The following is a 12,500-nucleotide window of genomic DNA, read 5'->3' as shown; positions in this document are numbered from 1 at the left end:
CCGTATTACCTGAATCACCTGGTTACTCACTTGGCTATAAGGTAATTTGGTCAGTCATCAGGTCCTCATTGCTCTCACCTGATACTCTCACCTGTCTACAAACTAAATTATATGTATTTTTCTCTGTGTAGCTAGACTTTTATTTTGAAGAGATGATAGATTTTGTGTTATTTCCCCTTTCAGATTAAAAGCATGTGGATCAGAGCGGGTTTGTCTGCAGCCTGTAAGCATTAATCTGTACTGACAGGTGATAGTGTAAACTGCAGGCAGGTAACGAGTGATTTTAATGGAAGGTAGTGACAGAGGGGGGTGGGGGGGGGGGGTTTCAGTCTGGAGGTTTAAAGGTTCATTCTGAGGACAGCGCTGCGCTTCCTGTCCCAACGCGCTCCTGTCAAAACAACATTTATTCCTCATACACACCGACACCGTCCCCGTCCAAACACAGGCCCTTTGATCCTCTGCTTGGTTCCCCATCTGAGGCTCCAGACCCGGGAGGGGACGCGGGTCGCTGCTGGAGGTGTCCCTGTGATGTCACATGCACCTTGTGTGTTTATCTAACAGGTATGTGTGTACTTTGACTGTTAGCCATTAGCATTAGCATTAGTACTTTATCCAGGTGTCAGAAATGATTATCACGATCACTTAGCAACGATCAGGTTAATTAATAACTTCTCATGAAGTCACTGGACTTGATCCTCACCTGGACCTGATCCTCACATGGACCCGAAACTCACCTGGACCTGATTCTCACATGGACCAGAACCTACCCAAACCTGACCTGGACCCGGCTCTCACCTCGGCATGATCCTCATCTGGACCTGATCCTCTTCTGGACCTGACCCTCACGTGGACCTGTCCCTTACCTGGACCTGACCCTCACGTGGACCTGACCCTTACCTGGACCTGACCCTCACGTGGACCTGAGTCTCACTTGTTCTGTTTGGAGTGGCTCACTTTTTCAGTCACTCTTCTTGGTATGAAAGAGCATTTAGAATTAGCATTTCTATTAGCTAATGGTGCTAGTGAATAACATTGTGAGTAGCTCTTCTGATTAGCATCACAGTTAAATTTTTGTAATTAGCATAAACATATCAACGTCTAATGAAAATGCTAACGTTATCATTTCCACTAGTTGAAGACTGGATGAAGAGTAAACCCAGATGCTGTTGGAGGATTTATCTTGTAGTTTGTCTTTGATTATTTTATAGTTTCTCATAGTTTTATAGTTCCTCTGTGATTAGTGAACAGTGTTTTTTGTAATGCAGTAAGCTAGCAGTTCAACCTGCTAACCTGTCGAGAGCTCAGGTGTCAGTTCAGCTTCTAAAGTTTAGATAAAATGATAACCTCATCGGCTCACAAACTGAAGAGTTAAAGCTTTACGTTTCAGACCCTTTCTTCTCTGAAGGCTGAGATGTGTTGCTACACATGAATCCTCTGCTTGAATCCAGGTGTGGAAGCAGGTGTTGAAAGTGGGATAAAAACAGGAACATGTGCTGAGATCGAACACGTTCTTCTTCGGCTGATGTTTAAATGACCTTAGAACCACATTCAGATAAACGATCTTTTCTGTGATTTGAATCTTCACTTTGGTTTCTTTATTACGTGAACACTGGACAGAGAACAGAAATGATTCAGGACAACAGTTTGTTTAATGACAGAAACTTTTTGACACTTGAATCCCACAGAAGAGTTCAGTCAGGTAACAAACTGATCCAATAAATAACTCCAAACACAATGATCAGAACTCCTGCAGCTTTAGGAACTCTTTGGAGAGGATCTAATACTTTACATTGTTATCAGTAAGACCTGGAGGTTTCTGAGTAAGACAAGTTCTACTATGAAAGAGAGAACATTCGATAAAGAGCTGGTTCTCTCCGAGGTTGTTCAAGGTTTATAACGACCTGACTCAACAGTTTATCCATTCATTCAAAATCAAAGTGAGGCATCATGAGGCTGAAGCTTCAGTCCTGACTCATAGGCTTGAGAACTTTATCTCAACCACATCTGAAGACACATCCCTGCTGCTACAGAGACCGTCTACAGACAGGACAACGCCATGATAAAAACCAAACCTTTAAAACCGGCTTTGAGTCCTCCTTTTATCTGAGGTCAGATCCAGAAACAGTCAGCATGTGGGTCAGAGTCCTGCGTTTTATAGTTCCCAGAGTGACTCTTCTTCACTTGTTGTCCTGAAGGGGGCGCTACAGGAGTCAGGAGCTGCAGTGTTGGGTAGGATCTTCCTTTGGGATCATAAAAGTTCTCCAGTAAGAGTCTCAGGGACCAGGTTCAGTTCAGTCTGACTTTAGTCCAATGAGCGCCCCAATGTTTTCACCAAGCAGACCGTGTACGACCAGCTAAAGGAGGCGTCCAATCAGAACGCTTAGACATGGTCGTCATGGTGGCAAAGGTGAACATTTTGTGGAAACAGTAGTCTTGGAAACAGTAATCATAGCAACAGTAGTCTTGGTAACAGTAGTCATAGCAACAGTAGTCATGGTAACAGTATTCTTGATAACAGTGGTCGTAGTAACAGTAGTCTTAAAAATAGTAGTCATGGTAACAGCAATGTAGCAGTGCTAGCTCAGTAGTCGTCGTAGCGGTACGTGTTGGGGTAGGTGTAGCGGTAGTCGTAGCCGTCAGTCCGCTCTGTTTTGGTCTGCAGGGGTTCAGGCTGAAATGACAGAGACTTGATGACTCCACCTGACTCTTCAGTCACCTTCACCTCTGTAGAGTACGAGGAGGAGGGGGAGTCGTCCAGCAGGGAGGAGCAGCCAGGGAGGCCAGGGGGTTTGGAGGCAGGACAGGACTGGTATGAAGGAAGCGCAGCAGGAGGCTTTGGACAGGGCTGATAGGACACCTGAGAAGATCAGAACAGACAGGTACAGTTAGGTTTAAGTCCCCCCAGGTACAGTTAGGTCTAAGTCCCCCCAGGTACAGTTAGGTTTAAGTCCCCCCAGGTACAGTTAGGTTTAAGTCCCCCCAGGTCCAGTTAGGTCTGAGTCCCCCCAGGTACAGTTAGGTCTAAGTCCCCCAAGGTACAGTTAGGTCTAAGTCCCCCCAGGAACAGTTAGGTTTAAGTCCCCCCAGGTACAGTTAGGTCTAAGTCCCCCCAGGTACAGTTAGGTTTAAGTCCCCCCAGGTACAGTTAGGTTTAAGTCCCCCCAGGAACAGTTAGGTCTAAGTCCCCCCAGGTACAGTTAGGTTTAAGTCCCCCTAGGTACAGTTAGGTCTAAGTTCCCCCAGGTACAGTTGGGTTTAAGTCCCCCTAGGTACAGTTGGGTTTAAGTCCCCCCAGGTACAGTTGGGTTTAAGTCCCCCCAGGTACAGTTAGGTTTAAGTCCCCCCAGGTACAGTTAAGTCTAAGTCCCCCAAGGTACAGTTAGGTTTAAGTCCCCCCAGGTACAGTTAGGTTTAAGTCCCCCCAGGTACAGTTAGGTCTAAGTCCCCCCAGGTACAGTTAGGTTTAAGTCCCCCCAGGTACAGTTAGGTTTAAGTCCCCCCAGGTACAGTAATAGGGCTTCACACTTGCAGAAAACTCTTGAAAAAATGATTTATTTATGGACCTCACAGGTGTGTCCTGACTGTTTTCTCTCATCTCATTGGTTCTAAGATGTTCAGGTCAAAGGTCCGCAGAGGGATCCCCTGATGACCTGGACTCACCTTGGTTGTTGTGGTGATGATGGTCTGCAGGGCTGCAGGTGACCCTGGAGCATTGTTGGGGTAACGGCAGGGGTACTCTGTGCTGTAGTAATGGTGGTTGTCTCCATAGGGGGCGGAGGTCTTCAGCAGTTCCTTCCAGCCTGAAGCAGTCTTGGACTGGGGCTCGAAGGAGGAGGAGGAGATAGGAACTGAAGAGGAGTTAGAGGAGGAGGATGGACCCAGGACTGGGGTCACCCTGCACATAGACAAGAATCCAGTTTTAACATCTGCAGTAAATCAATATTTCATGAAAAACTGTTAAAAACGTGTTGACTATAAGATCCAGATCCGGTTTAGAGCTGTTCAGTCTGTAAAGATCTTGTTTACACCGGGCTTATCTGTAACAGATTACTTTAGGTACACAAAATTGATTTACACCAGTTAAGGATCTTGTTCAAATCTGTGTTAATTGTCAGGATTTGGTTCAGGATCTGGTTTGGTTTACGTGGGAGACGGACCTGGGGTCACAGAAGTCAGAGGTCATGGGATATGAAGGTGAGGTCAGGTATCCCTGGAACTCATAACTGGGTCGGCCCATATATAGCCGTGGATTGGCTGGTTTCTGGAGTGTGGGTGGGGCCTCTCCCAGTGCATTGTGGTTGTAGTATGGCTCTGGGCTCTGGAATGATGGGTAATGCTGGGTGAAGTTTGGCTCAATGAAGGAGATTCTCTCTGATGGGTCAACACAGGAGAGGAGGGCGGGGCCTAGAGCCTAAAACAGTACACAGCAGGTAAACAAATAAACAAACAGTAAAGAACAGAAATATAAACAACAGAAACTGTAGTGAAGTGATGTCACCGACCTGAGGTTCGAGGAGGCGGCGTTTGGGCGTGAACGGCGGCGAGCTGACTCGTCTCTTTACTGTACTTCTTCTGGCTTCAGTCTCAGACTTGGACTCAGGGCGGGGATGGTCATGGACTCCTTTAGCCTGAGGGACCACAGGTAGGTCAGAATCTGGATCATCTAGATTCAGATACAGGATCAGACTATCTTTGACCCCCATCATCTGGTTTAAACCGGTTTGACTATTTCAGGGTCTGAATCATGAACCAGATTAGACCTGTTCAGACTGTCTATTGCCTATTTTCAGGATCTGGTTTAGTCTTGTTTAGGCTCCTGGGATGAAGTTAAGACCTGGATCTAAGGGTGCATACACACTAGGTGATCCGCACTGTGTCCAAGAACGCCTGACCCCTAAAGTCCAGTTCCTTTGACTAGTGAGCGCTCGGTACACTTCCTTGGTCCTGGCCTGGTTTGAAGAGGTGTTCTTCAGCACGGTACAGTTCATGCATGAGCACAAACACGGGTACACAACACATGGACATTAGACTGTTTATAATGTTAGCTTATTTAGGATGTTAGCAAGTTTATGATGTTAGCTTATTTAAGATGTTAGCAAGTTTATGATGTTAGCTTATTTAGGATTTTAGTCTTTTAAGGATGCTAGCCTGTTTGGGATGTTAGCCAGTTTGGGATGTTAGCCAGTTTAGGATGTTAGCCAGTTTGGGATGTTAGCCAGTTTAGGATGTTAGCCAGTTTGGGATGTAAGCCAGTTTGGGATGTTAGCCAGTTTAGAATGTTAGCCAGTTTGGGATGTTAGCCAATTTGGAATGTTAGCCTGTTTGGAATGTTAGCCAGATTAGGATGTTAGCCAGTTTAGAATGTTAGCCAGTTTGGGATGTTAGCCAATTTGGAATGTTAGCCTGTTTGGAATGTTAGCCAGATTAGGATGTTAGCCAGTTAAGGATGTTAGCCAGTTTGGGATGTTAGCCAGTTTGGGATGTTAGCCAGTTTGGAATGTTAGCCTGTTTGGAATGTTAGCCTGTTTAGGATGTTAGCCAGTTTGGAATGTTAGCATGTTTAGGATGTTAGCCAGTTTGGAATGTTAGCCTGTTTAGGATGTTAGCCAGTTTGGGATGTTAGCCAGTTTAGGATGTTAGCCAGTTTGGAATGTTAGCCTGTTTGGAATGTTAGCCAGTTTGGGATGTTAGCCAGTTTGGGATGTTAGCCAGTTTGGATTGTTAGCCTGTTTAGGATGCTATCATGTCCAGCCCAGTTAGTATGCTGGCATTTGTATGTTTGCTGATCTTCATGTTAATGCTCTTTCAGAATAAGATGTGATGGATTTGAGATTATAAATCAACACTTTGATCTGTAGTCTGTGATTCGTTTTCTCTGGTCCTCCAGGTCTCTGACTGGTTTGACCTCTGAACTCCAAACTGAGTTGCACTTCAGACTGTGGTTGGCTTCATATCATTTTACATTAAGAACTATTTGATCCCATTATTCTGAAACCAGGTCACTGCAGGGGAGTTGCTCACCTGAAAGAAGATTGCTTTCCCGTCGATTCTCCAGAAGTTGGTGACGGGGTAACCGCTGTGACCTCGACATGGCAGCAGCTCGAGAGGGGCGTTGCAGCTCGGGCACAGCTTCTCTGAAACACAGAGTCTGTCAGGTACCCATGGAACCAGGTGTAACATTCACATTCAGCTTCTGATGTTCTTACTCTGCTGTTTCTGCCGCGCCTTGTCACAGATGGCGGGGCGGAGCTGAAGTCTGGAGCCGTCCGGCAGCGTGCAGCCTCGAGAACAGACCACCACGCCTAAACACGACTTCTTCAGGATCTGACAGTTGTGGTTGTTTGTATTTCTCATCGCCCAACCCGAAAGATGTCTCTGAGCGTTCTTATCGTCACCTGTACGTAAAAATATATGTTTACGTGTCTAAATACAATCTGATCTAAAAGCTATAAATTAATCATCAATTAGCTGAAACTAGCTACAACGCAGCGGTTAGCTTGATGGAGTGTCACTCTGTAAATCTGAAATGTTTCTCACCGCTGTAAATAAATCGAACGTAACCGTCTGTCCACTCCTGGAACGGGTCAGACTGCTTGGTGTCCTGAACACACACACACACACACACACACACAGAGACACACACAGAGACACACACACACACACACACACAGACACACACACCCACACACACACAGACACAGACACACACACAGACACACACACACACAGACACACACACACAGACACACACACCCACACACACACAGACACAGACACACACACAGACACACACACACACAGACACACACAGAGACACACACACACACACACACACACAGACACACACACAGACACACACACCCACACACACACAGACACAGACACACACACAGACACACACACACAGACACACACACACACACAGACACAGACACACACACACACAGACACAGACACACACACACACACACACACACAGAGACACACACAGAGACACACACACACACACACACACACAGACACACACACAGACACACACACCCACACACACACAGACACAGACACACACACAGACACACACACACACAGACACACACACACACACAGACACAGACACACACACACACAGACACACACACAGACACACACACAGACACACACACAGAGACACACACACACACACACAGACACACACACACACAGACACACACACACACACAGACACAGACACACACACAGACACACACACAGAGACACACACACACACACACACAGACACACACACACACAGACAAAGACACACACACACAGACACACACACACACACACACACACACACACACACACACACACACACACAGACACACACACACACACACACACACACAGACACAGACACACACACACACAGACACACACACAGAGACACACACACACACACACACACACACACACACACAGACACACACAGAGACACACACACAGACACACACACACACACACACACACAGACACACACAGAGACACACACACAGACACACACACAGACACACACACACACACACACACACACAGACACACACACACAGACACACACACAGACACACACACACACACACAGACACACACACACAGACACACACACAGACACACACACAGACACACAGACACATACACACACACACACACACACACACACACACACACACACACACACACACACAGACACACACACACACACACACACACACACACACACAGAGACACACACACACACACAGACACACACACACACACACAGAGACACACAGAGCTGCATGTTAATTCATTTCAAAGTTAGTCAGGTTTTACAGATTTTCATCCTGAACTGTTCAGTGATGATGTTATCCAGTGAACGACTGCATGCCAAAGTTTCTGAGCAATTGAAACACTGTGATCGCGTTTACCTGCAATTTTTGTTGGACGCATTCTTCTCTTAAACGCCTGTCTTAAAAAATAATGTTTTTTTAAAGCTTCAGTACTTTTTGATAGTGTTGATCATTAAAGGTCCAATCAGTGAGCTGTGTAGAGAGTGAGATGTTAAAGGTATCTTACTATCTGATCATTAAGGAAACATGTTGAAGTGCTGGCTTCTCTGACAACAATGCAGCAGTCAGTATGTCCTCCTTCTAACTTTAGATTCTGCTCCTGAATGATCTGGATTTGTTTGGACCAGAGAAGGTAGGCGCTTTTGTGTGACAGGTGAAGTGCTGTGATTGGTCAGTGATGAGGCTGTGTGACAGGTGAAGAGCTGTGATTGGTCAGTGATGACAGATATTTTCTCTGACATCAGGGCGATGTTCCTCTGAGCAGATCAGATCACTGTTAATGCTCCTCACAGCGCAGGAACATCTGATGAGGTCATTGTTCTAAAACATTCAGAGGGAGAATCAGGCCCAGAAATCAGCTGATGGTCATGTTGTTCGTTCAGATCAGGACGAGTCAATCAGACATCAATCAGCTGTTTGAGTGAAAACATAAATACAAACCAGTTCTTACTGTTTGTACCAAAACAGAGGAGAGCTGAGTCAACACACACACACACACACACACTCAGAGACACACACACACACACACTCAGAGAGAGACACACACACACACACACACACACACACACACACACACACACACACAGACACACACACAGACACAGACACACACACACACACACACACACACACACACACACAGACACACACACACACAGACACACACAGACACACACACACACTCAGAGAGAGACACACACACACACACACACACACACACACACACACACACAGACACACACACAGACACAGACACACACACACACACACACACACACACACAGACACACACACACAGACACACACACACACACACACACACACACACACACACAGACACACACACACACACACACACACACACACACACACACACAGAGACACACACACACAGACACAGAGACACACACACACACACACACACACACACACACACAGACACACACACACACACACACACACACACACACACACACACACACACACAGACAGACACACACACAGAGACACACACACACAGACACAGAGACACACACACACACAGACACACACACTCACACACACACACACACACACACACACACAGACACACACACACACACACACACACACACACACACACACACACACACACACTCCTTTCATTTACAGACAACAGGTTCAGAGCTTTGGTGCTTTTATTTTGTTAAACATAATTTACATTCCAAAATAAAACAAGATCTGACAAATGACAGAAACATGAGGAGGAGGTTTGGATATCGACTCAACAATCAAACCTGAATCTAAAAGGGCTTTTATTTTGTCGGTGTTTCCTCTAACAGCAGGAAATAGAAATATTCTCATGATATTCATCAAATGTTTCAAAACCAAACCAAAGCCTCCGACCAAACCAAAGCCTCCTATCAGACCAAAGCCTCCGACCAGACCAAAGCCTCCGACCAAACCAAAGCCTCCTATCAGACCAAAGCCTCCGACCAAACCAAAGCCTCCGACCAAACCAAAGCCTCCGACCAAACCAAAGCCTCCGACCAAACCAAAGCCTCCTATCAGACCAAAGCCTCCGACCAGACCAAAGCCTCCGACCAAACCAAAGCCTCCTATCAGACCAAAGCCTCCGACCAAACCAAAGCCTCCGACCAAACCAAAGCCTCCGACCAGACCAAAGCCTCCTATCAGACCAAAGCCTCCGACCAGACCAAAGCCTCCTATCAGACCAAAGCCTCCGACCAGACCAAAGCCTCCGACCAAACCAAAGCCTCCGACCAAACCAAAGCCTCCGACCAGACCAAAGCCTCCGACCAAACCAAAGCCTCCGACCAAACCAAAGCCTCCGACCAAACCAAAGCCTCCTATCAGACCAAAGCCTCCGACCAGACCAAAGCCTCCGACCAAACCAAAGCCTCCGACCAGACCAAAGCCTCCGACCAGACCAAAGCCTCCGACCAAACCAAAGCCTCCGACCAGACCAAAGCCTCCGACCAAACCAAAGCCTCCGACCAGACCAAAGCCTCCGACCAGACCAAAGCCTCCTATCAGACCAAAGCCTCCGACCAAACCAAAGCGTCCTATCAGACCAAAGCCTCCGACCAGACCAAAGCCTCCTATCAGACCAAAGCCTCCGACCAAACCAAAGCGTCCTATCAGACCAAAGCCTCCTATCAGACCAAAGCCTCCGACCAAACCAAAGCCTCCGACCAAACCAAAGCCTCCGACCAGACCAAAGCCTCCGACCAAACCAAAGCCTCCGACCAGACCAAAGCCTCCGACCAGACCAAAGCCTCCGACCAGACCAAAGCCTCCGACCAAACCAAAGCCTCCGACCAAACCAAAGCCTCCGACCAGACCAAAGCCTCCGACCAAACCAAAGCCTCCGACCAAACCAAAGCCTCCGACCAGACCAAAGCCTCCTATCAGACCAAAGCCTCCTATCAGACCAAAGCCTCCGACCAAACCAAAGCCTCCGACCAGACCAAAGCCTCTAATTCATAAACAGTTCGATGTATATTTATAATCTCATCATCTTCCTGTCACCATGGGAACAGAGGGATGGATCCAGGTGTGTGTGTAGTTCGCAGATGATAATCTAATTTATTTAATGAATTTAAAAATGCGCTTTTAGAGTCAGGGGGTCGGCAGGTCTTTGGTAAGTCTTGGTATTCCCTCTGTGAACATGGTCTCATGAAGTACACCTCACGTTTGGACAATGTGAAAGTGATGTCATTGAAAAAACGGACTCATATTAATCGAGTTTCGTCAGCAGCGGAAATAGAATAGACAATTTCAAATAAAGCGAAGGCTGTGATTGGGCACTCTGGAACAAAGGGTGGAGGTAATGAACCAACAAGCTTTAAGCCACTCCCCCAAGAACACTGGAATATTCTGCATTGTGGAGACAGGGAGACCGAATGAGTGAAGAAGTGAATTCACCTGATTAAAGTTTGTATGTCAGATTTCAAATGAAGACAGTAATGTGTGATGTGTCATCAGAGGAGTCTGAAGAGCCTGCACCAATCAGAGTCCTCTTTGACTCTTCTGTCGGCTCTGATACGCTGAATCCTTCTCCATGTTTTTAATTTCTTAAACGATTTAGAAAACTGCCAGAATCAAAGGATGAATGGGTCACATGTTTCAATAACTGTTTGGTGTTGGTCTGAGCTCTTCTCATTGGACTAAATCTTTACTCTTGGTTCATAGTATTTTATTTTAGTCTGACGTCCACTGAAACAGTGCAGTGGTGAATAGTGCAAAAGATGCTGAAGTAACATGATAAGTAAAATACAGTTATGTGACAGATGGGTCAATTAAGATGTCAATTACAGTATTTACATAAATAAGTGTGCGTAGATTGATCATTTAAATTAAATAAATATACATATATGTATATTCACAGCTCGCCCATTTAAAAAGACACCACGTCAGCATGTCTGTTCTTTAAGAAGACGTTGAAAGCCGGACCTGATGGAGCTCAGTAAACGACCTCCGCTGCACGTTCATGGTGCTTCATCTGAATCAACGTGAGCTCTGCCTCAGAGAAACAGATCTTTGGTATGACCATCTGTTCTGCTTTTCTGTTTCTAGTGATGCGTCGTCCACAGCCTCTCTTTGAGTTTTCATTCTAAAATGGTTGAGCTGCGTCTGCACACACTGTTGTAACGTCTTTATGTTTCCACAGTCACAAGTGAACAAGTGAACACCAGGACTCTGACTCTGCTGTTCTTTTTTTTCATGTTATGTCTTGTATGTGCTTTCAATGTGGCCTCTATGATTATTCTTTTCCTTTGTCGCCCCAGTATTGTCTTTATTACATGAACTGCTCTGATTGTGTGTGATATGTTGTATGTCTATTTTCCTTTTGCTTAGGCCTGTTGTAATTACAAATGTAATGTATTTTATTGTATTTTAAATCTTAACAATTGCATTTTAGGTTGCCTACTGACAACTGGCCGGGGACTACAGCTGGAAATTAGCTGTAAAGGCTAAAGCTGCTTCTTTTACTGTACAGTAAATTAAAGGGGACTGTCCACGATACAATAAACAAATAAACTAAAACTTAAACTAAACTAAACTTTTTTAAATCCAAATTTAGCGTTTCTTGTATTTTTACACACTGAAACATTGAACTGTCTACAAACCCAGCTGGGGTTCCAAGTTGTTTTAAAGTAAAACATTTGACTAGTCTGACCTTTCAAAATAAAAGTAACAATTTAAAATCAAGTATCCTGGACGTGATGAGACTCTCTGCAGTCTAACATCAGATCTACACATTCAAATTAATCCAAAGAGTCTGTTCTTCAAATCAACTGAAACTTCATTCATTTCTGCTGTTTATGAATTTAACATAAACCACTGAAGAGGATCAGATTTAAGACTGAACAACAAGTGGGTCCGTGGACCTGCGTGGACCTGCGTGGA

General features: G+C 45.7%; 1 protein-coding gene across 2 annotated transcripts in view; it reads right to left on the bottom strand.

Moving 5' to 3' along the window:
- Window positions 1-1,630: 1,630 nt before the first annotated feature.
- The window catches only part of gcm2 (glial cells missing transcription factor 2), an 11,228-nt gene continuing 358 nt past the window's right edge, over window positions 1,631-12,500 (bottom strand). The window contains exons 1-8 of one of the 2 annotated variants that reach the window (XM_061033761.1): window positions 7,778-8,707; window positions 6,538-6,601; window positions 6,207-6,395; window positions 6,022-6,134; window positions 4,503-4,628; window positions 4,158-4,411; window positions 3,661-3,895; window positions 1,631-2,857 (exon numbers count right to left, since the gene is read on the bottom strand). In XM_061033761.1, coding sequence (XP_060889744.1) covers window positions 2,582-2,857; window positions 3,661-3,895; window positions 4,158-4,411; window positions 4,503-4,628; window positions 6,022-6,134; window positions 6,207-6,395; window positions 6,538-6,601; window positions 7,778-7,819 — 1,299 coding nt within the window. In that variant the 5' untranslated portion in view covers window positions 7,820-8,707 and the 3' untranslated portion in view covers window positions 1,631-2,581. Of the gene's footprint in view, window positions 2,858-3,660; window positions 3,896-4,157; window positions 4,412-4,502; window positions 4,629-6,021; window positions 6,135-6,206; window positions 6,396-6,537; window positions 6,602-7,777; window positions 8,708-12,500 lie in introns of those variants that run through there. The other variant, XM_061033760.1, reaches the window with a different exon arrangement.

The sequence above is a fragment of the Labrus mixtus genome, unplaced genomic scaffold (genome assembly GCF_963584025.1).
Source record: "Labrus mixtus unplaced genomic scaffold, fLabMix1.1 SCAFFOLD_80, whole genome shotgun sequence".
Classification (NCBI taxonomy): domain Eukaryota; kingdom Metazoa; phylum Chordata; class Actinopteri; order Labriformes; family Labridae; genus Labrus; species Labrus mixtus.
The sequence above is the reverse complement of the archived record's forward strand: the minus strand, read 5'-3'. Positions and strand labels throughout refer to the sequence as shown.